The sequence below is a fragment of the Eretmochelys imbricata genome, chromosome 27 (genome assembly GCF_965152235.1).
Source record: "Eretmochelys imbricata isolate rEreImb1 chromosome 27, rEreImb1.hap1, whole genome shotgun sequence".
Lineage (NCBI taxonomy): Eukaryota > Metazoa > Chordata > Testudines > Cheloniidae > Eretmochelys > Eretmochelys imbricata.
Window position 1 is genome coordinate 1637463 of NC_135598.1, and position 12787 is coordinate 1650249.

General features: G+C 44.6%; 1 protein-coding gene and 1 long non-coding RNA gene across 5 annotated transcripts in view; one reads left to right on the forward strand and one right to left on the reverse strand.

The window, feature by feature from the left end:
* Nucleotides 1-1086: 1086 nt before the first annotated feature.
* LOC144257861 (uncharacterized) lies at nt 1087-2349 on the reverse strand. Its single transcript, XR_013344603.1, has 2 exons — nt 2210-2349; nt 1087-1540 (listed from the first exon to the last, which is right to left on the reverse strand). It is a non-coding gene; the product is annotated as an uncharacterized LOC144257861 (long non-coding RNA).
* Nucleotides 2350-2721: 372 nt separating this feature from the next.
* MAP3K14 (mitogen-activated protein kinase kinase kinase 14) overlaps nt 2722-12787 on the forward strand; it is a 29456-nt gene continuing 19390 nt past the window's right edge. Inside the window, exons 1-4 of one of the 4 annotated variants that reach the window (XM_077806038.1) lie at nt 2773-2829; nt 3650-3807; nt 10853-11125; nt 12018-12087. In XM_077806038.1, the coding sequence (XP_077662164.1) occupies nt 10873-11125; nt 12018-12087 (323 nt within the window). In that variant the 5' untranslated portion in view covers nt 2773-2829; nt 3650-3807; nt 10853-10872. Of the gene's footprint in view, nt 2830-3237; nt 3808-10852; nt 11126-12017; nt 12088-12787 lie in introns of those variants that run through there. The other 3 variants (XM_077806036.1, XM_077806037.1, XM_077806039.1) reach the window with 3 other exon arrangements.

Genomic DNA, 12787 nt, shown 5'->3' on the forward strand with positions numbered 1-12787 from the left:
GGAAGAGGCTAAACTAAAAAGGGGAAAGGCTATCGATCTGATCTGCTGAAAACTTCACTGTTCCCTATTGCAGTGTGGTCACACCTGGGACTAGTTCTAATTCTTGAAAAGGTTTAATTTGGTCTGCCTTCTTGCAGAAGACTTAAAAACTGGATGGGACTCAATGAGACACCACAGAAGCTTTCCTATACCCCACCCAGTAAAAGACTAATTCAGAGAGAGCCTTTTAAATGTTACTATTTCATATTGCTCAGAGGCTCACTACTCTTGGTGAGTGCATGACTATCCAACTGAGCATCCAGCGTAGCTGCAGTATCTAGGTGCTACTACACTTCTTGTCCTCTCCTTTTCTGCCTTATTTTATATAATTTTAGGTAAACACTGGCTGATACTTTAGGAAATGCACAAGTTGGCGGAATATTTTACATTAAACATAGCTCTCCCTTCTCATCTTTTTTTCACGTTTTGTCCATGTGCTGCTGCTGTATGAACAGCCAATGGTTGAGTGATGGGATTGTGAGAGATAAATGGTCACAAAGGACTTTGCAATTTATGAAGGGAGAGAACTTGGTTTCTGCTGCTCCAATCCCCCAAATCCTTATCACTTGAGTTAAAGGAGAATTTCCTTTTATCATCTGTAATGGTATTAAGGCTTATGACACTCACACTTGAACAAGTGTGGCATCACTTCCAATAGCTGACAGTGGTGCACACACAACAACCTTACACAAAAGGGAATACTGCTGTCCAATGGTATATTTGGCAATGAATTCTGAAACCAATTCAAAAAGAATTTCAAAAAGATCTTATGCAGCTACACCTTGCTATCTTTAAAACGAGACATCATCTACATCAAAACTGGTGGAGGAACGGCAAAGCCGTAAAGCAGAAATCCCATAAAGTCAATCACAGTTTGCAGGACTAAGGACCTTACATTTTGGCCCACAGAATAGTTGAATATGTAATCCAAAAAAGCCTTAGGATGAATAATAGTTTATGTACCCATTGTAACTTTAACAGCTCCCACAACCACTTTTCCTTTGCACTTACTGGCAAATTTCAGTGATTTAAGCATTGTAAAAAAACTTAATTTAAATGCCTTAAATTTTAATTACAAGATTGAACAATAGCAAGCCGGTAGGAACTGTAGGGAGTCATAAGAATCACAATGATATGGCTCACTGGCTATAAAAAAAGAGAGACCAAACCAAATACTCAGGGCATGCATAGCAATTAATGGTCAAAGCTTTGGTGTTCCCTGATACGCAAAGCGTTCTGTACAAAATGCTAGCACTGAACATTCACAGGATTTGCTAAGGAAACCTAAAAGTGAGCAGAAAAAATTGTCCTAAATACAGCCCTTTTTATGCTCCTTTTCACTGGGCTTGACCTCCAAGGCAGAAACTTGCAGCACAGCATTAGGAAGATACTTCTGCCAAACCCTCGGACTTGGTAAACAGCCAACAATCTAGCATCACAGCCCTGGAAGTCAGCGGCAGAGTGGGAGGCGAGCAGTGGCGTTCCTGTCATTCCGAAGTGCCTTGTGGGGAAAAAGGCTGAGATTAGCTTGTGGCTCTTAAACAAGGAAAAGGGGAAGGGGACACGGATGTGGACAAGTGGTGCTGGTTTGCAAGCCCCGAACAGCATCCACAGGAGGCAGGAGCTGGTAGATGTGTCGCTTTAGTTCCCTAGCTGAGGATTTCTTTCCTCCCTTCAGTGCTTCACTGAGGTGAAAAAAAATATTTTTGGAAACTCCGCTGGTAGCGGCACCCTCCTGTAAACGTACAACTAAGTGTGTTGGCGTGGGAAGGAAAAGGAAACGTCACGTGGCTGGTGGCTGCCAGGGGATGCTGGGAAGGCCAAAGGACAACTGGGTTCAAACCGGAGTTAGCCAAGCTCCCGGGGGCCAGGTCCATCAGCGGCTGCTAGCCAGGGCGGGCAGGGAGGCAAGCCCGTGCACCGGGCGCCCCGTAACCCCCGAGTGCCGGAGGCTGGGCCTGGGTCACTGGCCGGGCCATTCCCTCCGAAGCGCCAGGCCCCGGCCCCTCGCGCAGCTCGAGGGACCCTGGGTCCGACCCAGCCTGGCCGCTCGCCCGCGAGCAGCTGAGCCGGGCCAGAGCGACTGGGGCCGTGAGCAGCCATCGCCGGCGGCCGCGGCACACTGCGGACCCCCCTGAGGAGACAAAGGCGGGAAAACGGAGCCGCCTACTCGTCACCAGCCGCTTAACGGCCGCACGCTCCCGCGCACGCGCAGCTCCACTTCGCTCCTCAGTTCAGCAGCTGGTAAACAAACAGCCGGCGGCCCTCGACCTGCGCATGCGCCCGCGCACCGGAATGCAGTCATTTCCCTCCTCCCACGCTCTCGCGGGCGGCGCAGGCGCTGTTGAGCGATTCGTGCCGCGCCCGGAGGGGGAAGGGAAATGGTTTGCAAGAAGCCCCGCCCACTTCTGGGAAACCACAGGCCCCCTCCGCCCAATGAAAGCCGAGAGCTGGGGCGGCGGACCAAGTAAATCTCTCGTAGCGCCAGGGGGCGGGAGCGGTTATCGCTTCCGAACCGGCAGCCTGGGGCTGGAAGGAGTGTGCGCGCTGATTGGCTCGTGGGCTGGAGGGGGCGGGCCTAGAATGCGGGGCAGGACGGTTGGGCGGGGCCGCAGCACCGTGGGGGCGTGGGCAGCGGGCTATAGTCTGCGGCTATTGGGCGGCGGGCCCCGGGGCGTGGCCAGGCAGGTGCCGTGGCAGATGCGGCCCCCAGCCCTGAACTTCTCAGGCGCCGTGGAGGGACCCTGAGGGGCCACGCCGGGTTCGAGGCCCCCGCACGGACCGGAGCGGGTAGGTGAGCGCGCTCTCGGGGGGCGCGGAGCTTGGTGGCCGTTGGCCCCTCCCCCGCTGCGGGGCCGTGGGGCGCGTCCCCGCTCCTCCCCCGGCTGGGGCCCTGCCGCTCCCCCCCCCAGCACCCTGCGGCCCTGCCCCGCGCGGGGCGCTGCCCCCGCGCCGTGCCCGCGCCCCGCCCTGGCGGCAGCAGCGGGCAGGGCCCCTTCTCGGGGGCGCCCCGCGCTGGCTGCCCACAGCGGGGCCGGGTGTCGCCGCCCGCCCCCGGCTGACGCGCGGGGCCGCGGAGCTCCCCGGGCGGGCCGGCTCCTGCAGGGGGCGCTGGTTCCCCACGCGGCTCGCGGGGCCGCCGAGGGGGCCATGCGGGCGGTGGCGAGGGGGCTCGGAGCAGGCCCCCCAGCCGGAGCCCGGTCACGGCGGGGCCGTCCGACCGCTGCTAAAGTAACTCGCCTCTGTCAGGACAAGTGCCTGTGCCAGAAATCCGAGCTGTTCCTTGTACTGAATGGACTTCCTCAGTCTGGACCTTTGCATCAGCAACGGTGTTTGTTCGAACTTGTTAAATTAAACTCTCTTCTTTTAAGGAGGACCTGTGGCACCTTAGAGACGAACCCAGCTGTTTGAGCGTCAGCTTTCCTGGGCTACAGCTCCCTGCATCGGCTGCGTCCATTTGCACTGCATGCAGCCGGTGAAGTGAGCTGTAGCCCACGAAAGCTTACGCTCAAATAACTGTGTTAGTTTCTAAGGTGCCGCAAGTCTTCCTTTTCTTTTTGCGGATACAGATTAACACAGCTGCTACCCTGAAACCTGTCTCTTATTTTAGTCTCTTACAGTTTGACATGAATGGCTTTGCCAGTAATAGCTGATATCCAGAATGTTTTGAGAGTAACCGTGACGCATGGTATTAGCAAAACATCAACTTCATTCATTCAGGGGAGTGTTGAAAGAGTGGCAGATTTCTAATAGCTCTGAAATTTGTGTGTATGTATTATACCTTAACTAAATACTTAATGTTGTTATCACTGAACTCTGTTCTGTTCCTCTGGATTCTACCTGTGTGTTGTCCAACCCAAACATCTTCACATCTATTGTCAACTTTGTGAAATATTTTAGCAAATTAACAATTGTTTCATGAAACATTATTGAAAAACATAGTATTCCTAAGTGATCTCATTATTGACTAATATGCATTTTCAGTCTAGAATAAAGGAGTCTTGAATTCAATTGAACCTGCTGTTTCTTTTCCATGTGCTCTGGTGAGAGCTTCAGAGGAGTCCTAAAGAGACATTTTAAGCTTAGATGGTATTTTTCTACTAGTGAGCAGACTTTCCCTTTTGATTTTTTGAAGTAACTTGCTTCCTGCCTGCTCTGCTTTTCACAGCAAAGAAGCGCTCCTAATACGTTAGGAGATTAAATTGCAGACTTTGGTGTTTTGATTGGGAGTTGCTAGGTGCAGAGCTACAAAAGCTATCCTTTACAATGGGGAGGGGAGGAGAGAATGAGGCAGAGACCTTGAGATCAGCCAATCAAAATATACAATGAATAAGATCTGAAGTTCAGTTTAACTGCCTGTTTACTCACCACTCATTATCTGACCATATCACTTCTCTTTAAAACAATTTTTTTTTGGCAAAAGGTTAAAATACTACTTTGCTGATTAATAAGTCACTGCTGCGGTTGATTTCAGATGCTTCCTGTCTGTTTCATCTTAATATCAGTTAAGCTGGAAACATACATGCACTACCATGCATGAGTTGAAAGCAGCAGCAAGAAATTGATGTCCATAAACAACTTGCAAATTGCTTTTTAAACCGGATTTCCGAGCCCTCATACAAGTGATTTCTTTTGTCTATGCACAGTGTGAGTCTGCATATGGATGTCTCCAAATCCTAATTTCAAATTAATCTGAGCATCAAAAGTGCTATACATTTTTATATTAACATTTAACTATCTTAAATCTAATGGCTGTGCAATTATCATAACTGACAACTCATTTGAAAAAATTGCGCTACTAAGTGATAGCTTTTACGAGAAGCCAAGTCTCTCTGAATAGCATACTGTTACTTTAACCTTTTAGTAGCAACAGCTGTGTGGAAGGAGAGGCCAGGTTTTTTGTACAAAATTGTTGGGATTCTTCATTTTTGTATTTGGCATCTTGATACCAGGGTGATGATGGGTGCCCTAGAAAGACCTAAATGGCTCTCGATTATAGAATCTCAGGGTTGGAAGGGACCTCAGGAGGTCATCTACTCCAACCCCCTGCTCAAAGCAGGACCAATCCCCAATTTTTGCCCCAGATCCCTAAATGGCACCCTCAAGGATTGAACTCACAACCCTGGGTTTAGCAGGCCATTGCTCAAACCACTGAGCTATCCCTCCCCTATACATCCTTAAAATATTACTGTTTGACTAATAGTATGTTTCTCAGATTGGACATTGAAACTAAATGAGTCAGTTTGACTTTCTGGGTCTCATTCACCATTACGATGTTGTTTGGGTTCACAAGATTAAAGGGAAATATTTAAATGAAGCTTATATGGAAATGCTTCGATCTCTATTAAGCTTAGTAAAAGCATTTAAGTGAAAGCTGATTTCCTGTTGATATTACAAAATATGTCCTGTAAGGGCCTGGGGGAGAAGTAGCATGGTTGGTGTAGACGGGACCAAACCATTTTACTGTGTCTTCTGGTATTGGATTGTACAATATTTATAATATTTGGTGACAGTTTAGTCCTGTCTACGCAGAAAATATTGAATTATTGTAACATAGGACATAGATGGGAATGTCTCTTTTTTAAATACCATCTTATTTTAAGTTGGGGATATAATAGCAAATAAGTTTGCTTGAGAAATGGCTTTTTAAAAAATGAGGTCAGGATGTTGTGTTGGACTACTGGATCGTGAACATGGATGGAGATGTACAAACAATTAAACTTCACTGAAAATCTTGTCTAGATTGATGCTTACTAACTTGCAGCTTCTATGAGAGTTATTTACAAAATGCTTTGCAAACATTAACTCAGCTAACTTGAATGAAATGGGTACATATGAAGATATGTCATATTTGGGCAAATAGTTTTAGCGAATCTCATCCCATTTCAGTAATATGAAAAGAACATCATTAGGAGGTAGTTTGGGCCCTAGACATAAGTAAGTGTGTGGAATTAAAGATAGACATATTTAAGCATTTTTTAAAAAATGCTTAAAGTTTTAAATCCAAACAAATGTTTCGCCACAGCATTGCATTACATTGCAGCATTGTAGTGGTGCATGACACTATTATTTCTAATTACTATTACTATTACAGTTCATTAATCACTCTGAAGTGTAAAAAGTAAGCAGAATAAATGATACTTACTTTTTGAAAACTTTTGGGGCTTAATTGAAGATATTAACATGAGGAAAGCTGTTTTAATATGACTTTTTAAGCTTGATAATGATTCATTAAAATAGTAGACTGTTTTGCATGGGAGCACTTGCCAATCCATTATGGACCAATTAACCTTCTCTGGTCTGTATAGATATTCTTGTCTGTGGAAGGAAAAGTGTAGTGCAAGAGGTGGGGGAACCTCCTCTAGAAGGATAACAAGTTATTTAACTCACACTGCTTTCAGTCATCAAACAGCAAGTTTCTGTACAAAGCCTACATTTAACTCCATCAGGTACCCAAGATTTCCAGAAATCGTCTTTTTGCTGATACTGACCTTAAAGTTGCAAATAAATTGTTGGAGGAATGTTCTCTGTATTCTAAATATTTTTTTTAATCCATTCTGGGACAAACTGAAACTTCCCCATGCTGACTCTGCTAGTTAACCAACCACAGAGCTATGCTGCCATAATATGGCTTAAACTGACAAGGAAATAAACAGAACTATCTTAATTTCAATTCCATTGAAACATGGGCAGTGAAGGAAGTCTATGTATACCAACCAAATGAAGTAAGGAAAAGATGGCAGAAAAAGTCATTTATAAGCTTTAATGGAGGCATAATACATTTTTAAGAACTGTGTCAGAGTTGATAATGCACTTTTTGCATGATGGAATTGGCATCTTGTAGTTCTGTATGAAATTCTCAGCTCCCCAGAGCATTCTCTATTCTAATGTTTTTCTGTTGGACCCATAACTTTCCACAAGTGCTGTTCTCCTTGTGGAAACTGTGATGTAGGTAAGGGATTATACAGGCTCAAGTATTTTTTACCATCTTGTTGTCTAACGTCTCAGACATTTGAGCTTTGGACTACTCTTTGCTTCCTCAGTTGCTGCCTGTGGTGGGAGTGCACTTTTTGGGAATTACAGGTCCCAAAACAACCTTAGCGTAGGCAAAGTCTAGGGGATGGGAATGTAGCGTTCCCTATTGGTGTGATGTGTAAATTCCTGGCTCCATCCTGCAGTTGTGAAGCTTCATTTTTGGTGGCCAGGTATAGGTCAGCAAAGTAATATTGCTAAGACTTTTTAATTGCATGTTCTAATAAACCAAAAGCAGCTTTTGGGTGACCTGAGTTAAATGCATTGCTCATAAAACTCATCTCCCAGAGGCATTTATTTATTTCAAACAATATCAGTCTGAAACAGTTGTTGAACATTATAGCTATACGTTTCTTCTAATAGCCTTAGATTTTTTTTTAAAGTAGTCCTCTTAAATGTATAAATTGACTTAGGCCAGAACTCCCAAATGGCAAAATATAGGTTGCCTGACTGCCCTGACAAAGTGCTGACTAGAACCCTTCCAAAATAGCAATTGGCAGGGGAGATTTGGCCTTCACAGCAACTGATTAAGAGCAGGTTTAATGTGCTATAGACCTTTCAGACTTTGAAATGCTTTGATCTGGTTCTCCCTTGCCTAGCTATAAATCTAGCTCTTACGTAAAGTTTTTTAAGTTTAAAATCACAGTAAGTGTGTTTGTCTGAAGTGACAAAGTCCCTGCCCCAAAGAGCTTCCACTCTAAGTAGACAATGTTCAGATGAAGAACTGGAGTGGATGAGTGGTGCATCAAAAAAGCAAAGTGATCAAAGCTGGGGTTTTAACAGAGCTGAAGGGATTTGAGCACTCTGTTCCCTTTGAACTTCAGTGGCATTTGGGTGCCTAATTCCTTTAGGCTCGTCTGAAAAATTCCACCCTGTGTGTTTGTATGGCAGGTGTCCTGGTCCAATATGGCAACTGTTTCTGAGGTTATTTGGGGAAAGAGTCTCTGAAGCCATCTGAAGTCTTCTTCAGTGCTGTACGATAACTTTCAATTTGCTGTTCATATGAGGGAAGGTAGACTATGGCTAAGTCTTCACTGCCAAAAAAGGTGTGGTTTTTTACAGTGAGATAGCTAACATGCATCAGTTATCTTGCTGTAAAATCTTAGTGGAGACAAGGTGCAATTAGTTTTTAACTATGATGGAGTTAAGTGAGGTCAACTGCAGGTAGGTGGTATAGTGTTCGCATCTCCTAGCTCTGTTTCTACGTGGCTGCCCCCCTGTGATTTCTTCATTTTCATGGGCCTGTTTTTTCAGAGCAAGTCTTCGTGGTCAGGCAGGGAAGAAATCTGGAAGTGTTTAAATTTAGCTTAATCCTTGAGTTTGACTTTTGGGAGAGGGTGGTGGGGGAGATGAAGTTTTGAAATTAAAGAAGCAATTTCATTAATGAAACAGGGAACCCCTGTCTTAACTGCAGAATATAGTCCTAATAAATGTTGCATTTCTGTCTCACTTTTCTTTCTCACCAGCTAGAGTATGTAGTGACAACCTCAGGGGAATGTGATGGCCGCCGCAGTGGTAGGGTATCACCCTGATGGACAACCAGCAACGCTGCCCCATTATGGGGAGCCCTGGAGCAAACTTCTCTTTAATGTCTGTTCAGAGCCCACAGGACCTTGGCCCAGATCCTCAAAGGTATTTAGGCACCTAACTCCCTAACTGATTTCAATTAGTTAGGTGCCGAAATACCTTTCAGGATCTAAGCCTTTTTCTCTAAAAATCTAACTGAAAAAAGCTGTGTGCCAAGAGGTGGTAAGTGCCTGCAACCAAATCAATAAGAGTTGTGGATAGTTGGCACCTTTCGGGATTAACACCTCCAACTGTGTGTAGAACAGAGTTTACATATGTGGGAAGGGTTGAATCTGCTGGGATTCCAGGGAATGTTGTGGTTATAAACATGATGGCCAATCCTTTTTATTCGGTCTCCCATTTACAACTCATATCTGTGAGAATTCTCACAACTTAGTTGTCCATAGTTGGAAACTGAGATTAGCATTATAATTTGAGGTAACAAACTCATCCAGATTTTTGATTTTTACTCCTTCACAGCCCTGTTGACTTGAATCATGTATTAAATTGACTCTACGGTGAATTGAATAGAGTCTTGTTTACACTAGCTACTTGGGATTTCTATTAAGACTGGTATTTCTCCTTTTTAATTTACACACAAAATAAGTCTTCCTTGCACTGACCTGAATGTCAGTATATCTGTGTGATTCCCTTCCATTTCAAGAGAACCAAGAGGTTGTGATGGTTCAGTCTCCCTAAATGTATTTAACAAAACTGAGGTGCAGTTTTTGGGAATGATACTGATGTTCTAGCTTGTATATTTTTTTGGGGGGGGGAGGTAGGGTTCAAAGATCTCTCTGGGTCTTGTGGGGGTGAGGGAAAGGCAAGGAGAGAGTCTGAGGTAAGTTTATTGCAAATAAGGAGAGTGAGAATTCGAGAATAGCTCTGAACTTGTCTACTAGGTCACTGGTGGTTTGAGTCAGTCATTTGGCAGGCTGACTCTGCTGCTCCGGGAGATTAGTTCACAGCACTTGGACTTGAAATAATTTCTGTAGGGAAGAGGCAGAGGGGAGTTAGTGTAGTGAGAAGGATTCTGTCACCAGCACATCTTTCTCACAGCAGCTGTTCTGTGCTCAATTAGCCTCTGAATGTGGTCGTTGTTGACTTATCTTGTCTACCTGCCAGGCTGTTAGGTGCTTATTTGCTAACCACACAAGCATGTGCACTTGGGGCCAAACAATTCATTTCTTTCTTAAGGTGGCCCTGTAGGCACTGATCCTGAGAGGTGCTAAGCACCCTCAGTGCTCCTTCGAAGATCATACCTGTAGTCGCCAGGGGCATGTTTAGATTAAGTTCTGTTACCCCAGGCAGTGACCAGCAAAATCAGAGAGTCTGAGCACTGTGATACTCAATAAGCTGATGAACATGCACTTGGAATAGTCCTGTTTCTGCTTTTACTGGTTTTATTCAAACATCATTTTTTCCTGTCTTACATTTTGTGGAGGGGGGGAGCATGGGACTTATAATATTCATCTGTCTACACTTACTATAAGAATCTGAATTTTCACAAGCTGTTTAATAAAAGAAGCAGTTACTTTAAGATCTCGCTTTTACTGGTGGATGGATTGGAATGAGGAAATGACTCATGACAGGCAAGGAATAAGCTAGAGCATACTTTCCTCTTTTTAACACACACAACCCAACAAACTCAAACTCCCTCCCCCTCTAAAACAAACAAACCAACCACCCTTAACACACAAACTGTAAGAAAAAAATTCGAAGATGGTAGGCAGTGCAGGGGAGAGAACAGCCAGGAATACTACTTGACCATTTCAAAGGTACAGGTTGTAAGGGGATGTGCAGAGAATATGGAAGCTGCAGATCCACCTGATAAATCATTCAGGAAACAGAGTGGATTTGAGTGACCATTCCATCTTTAAAAGGATGGGGCTTTTAAATAATTATGCTTGATTACTTTTTGTAGTTAGGCCACATGAATATGAGATGAAGGAAAAATCTTCAGTCTTAACCTAGATTTTAGATCTCATCTTGTGTCTCTGACCTAGTGGTAAGAGCAGGGAAATGGGACCCAGGATGCCAGAGTTCTGTTCACAGCTCCCAGGTAGTTCTGTGTGACCTGGGGGAACATATGGTGCCACCAATATCTAAGCTATTCCTTGCTTCATGTGGATGTTCAAACTTAATTGTTTGAGACTCTTGAATAAAAGAATCTACAGAAGGATAAAATATTATAACAAGGGTTTTTTTTATGCAGTGTCTTTGTGAACCTATGAAATGGCCGTGATGGAAATTGCATGCCAAGGAGCTCCTGACCCCACCATCGGGCACCAGAAGGAGCTTTCTGCTAATAAAGGGCTGAGTGAAACAGTGAGTGAGAAGCAGAGCAGTGTTTGCAAAGTAGAAGATTCAGAGAAAGTTGCCTTCCACAGTCAATGGAAGATCCTGAAAGATGTGATCACCAAAGGAACAGCAAAAGAAGAGACAGAAGGGGGTTCTGCATCCATTTCTATCATCGCCCAGGCTGAATGTGAGTTGCACAGCTTTTTGTTGAGGGGAGTAGGTAGTGCAGTGGGGCATTTCACTAGCTTTGCATCTCTGGAGAGCTGGGTTCACATCTGTCTTTGTGATTGTAGGCAAGGTGAATTTGGTGATCGTTTTCCAGTTCCCATTTACCCAGGTCACCAGACCTTTGACTATTTTGGCAGTCTCTGCTGAATAAAGACCAAGTAATGGAATAGCAGGGTGGTTACAGGCCATGACTAAGGGGTATTCTCAGAGCTGCATAAGGTTGCTCCTGCAGCAGCAACTACCCACACTGTAGTCCCAAGCCAGGGCCATTGGTCCCTGATTTTATGACCAGCAATGAACATTCTATGGCAGTAAGTTCTGAGTTTCCTGAAAATTCCAGAAGATGCAAGGGGAGGAAAGAACTGGAGGGAAGATTCCTAGTGTTTGGGGAGTGTTTGATCTCAGAAAAAATACTATAGCTCTTCATGATATGTCATAACTAGGGATCCTAGTGTTCCATGGTGAACCCACCCCCCAAATTCTTCAATTTTAAAAAAACAAGTCTGTATGGGGAGGGGTTTTTTGCGATTTAAAACAAAATCTGTCAGCAGGAACCCTGATGCCCAGGGCTGTCAGCATTAATTCCCCATATTCCTGTGTGCATGCTGGTGGCACAGAGTTCTACTATAATGTTTTTATTTTTTTCACAAAATGTAAAAATACAAATTCTGTGTTTTCCTGTGGTAAACTGATTTATAAGATCCCTGGTCATGACCAATATGGTGACTTTCCTGGATTACGGTTTGGTTCAGCAAGATGTTGCCACTGTCTCCTTGTTCAGATACTTTCCGCCATCAGTGGAAACTATGTAATATTTAAGCTTTATGATGATCTTGTTTTCTCTCATACAGGTGAGAACAGCCAGGAGTTCAGCCCCACCTTTTCAGAAAGGCCTTTCATAGCTGATAGTAAACGTTACAGGTGAGAGGCCTTTAAAAACAGTTATATATCCATGTAGTACTTACTGGTCTCACATCACTCTAATTCAGTGGTGCCCCTTTGTATACTGCTACAGTTTATTTAAAGAAACTCTGTTTAGAATTGATGAACTCTTTTTTTTCCTAAGGAGTGTGGGGAACTTGCAACACTTTTTTACCCAGGTAACTTTCCCAGGTAACTTTCTCTCTTTACGTTTGCATCACATACTGTCCTGTGACATACTGCCCCACAAAGCATGTTGAGGGCTATGTGTTTAGCTGTCTTGCAGTCATCCTTGTTCATCCCTAGGATCTTGATTCTTTCCCAGTGAACATTTACACACAATCACCCTGAGGGTGGGAGCTGAAAGACCCTTTTAGTTTAGGTCCATGGGTTGGAGGAAGAAAGTTCATGCTAAGGGACATATCTTTTCAGTCTTGTCTGACTGAAGAATGTCTCTTCAGCCAGGTTCATGCATTCTTCCCCATGTCTTCCTCTGGAAAGCAGTGGGAGGCTGGATTGGCTGGTGGGGGCAATGATAACACAAGGAGCAGGTCTGCGTCCTGTTCCGTGGAAACCGCAGGAAGAGCAAGGTGGGCGGAGAAGGACCCACACCTTTAAGTCTGGTGTTGCAGGACTCTGGATTACTGGCACTGCTACAGAGGGGGAAAGAAAAGAGGAAGGGTGGCAGAGAAAGGCAGGA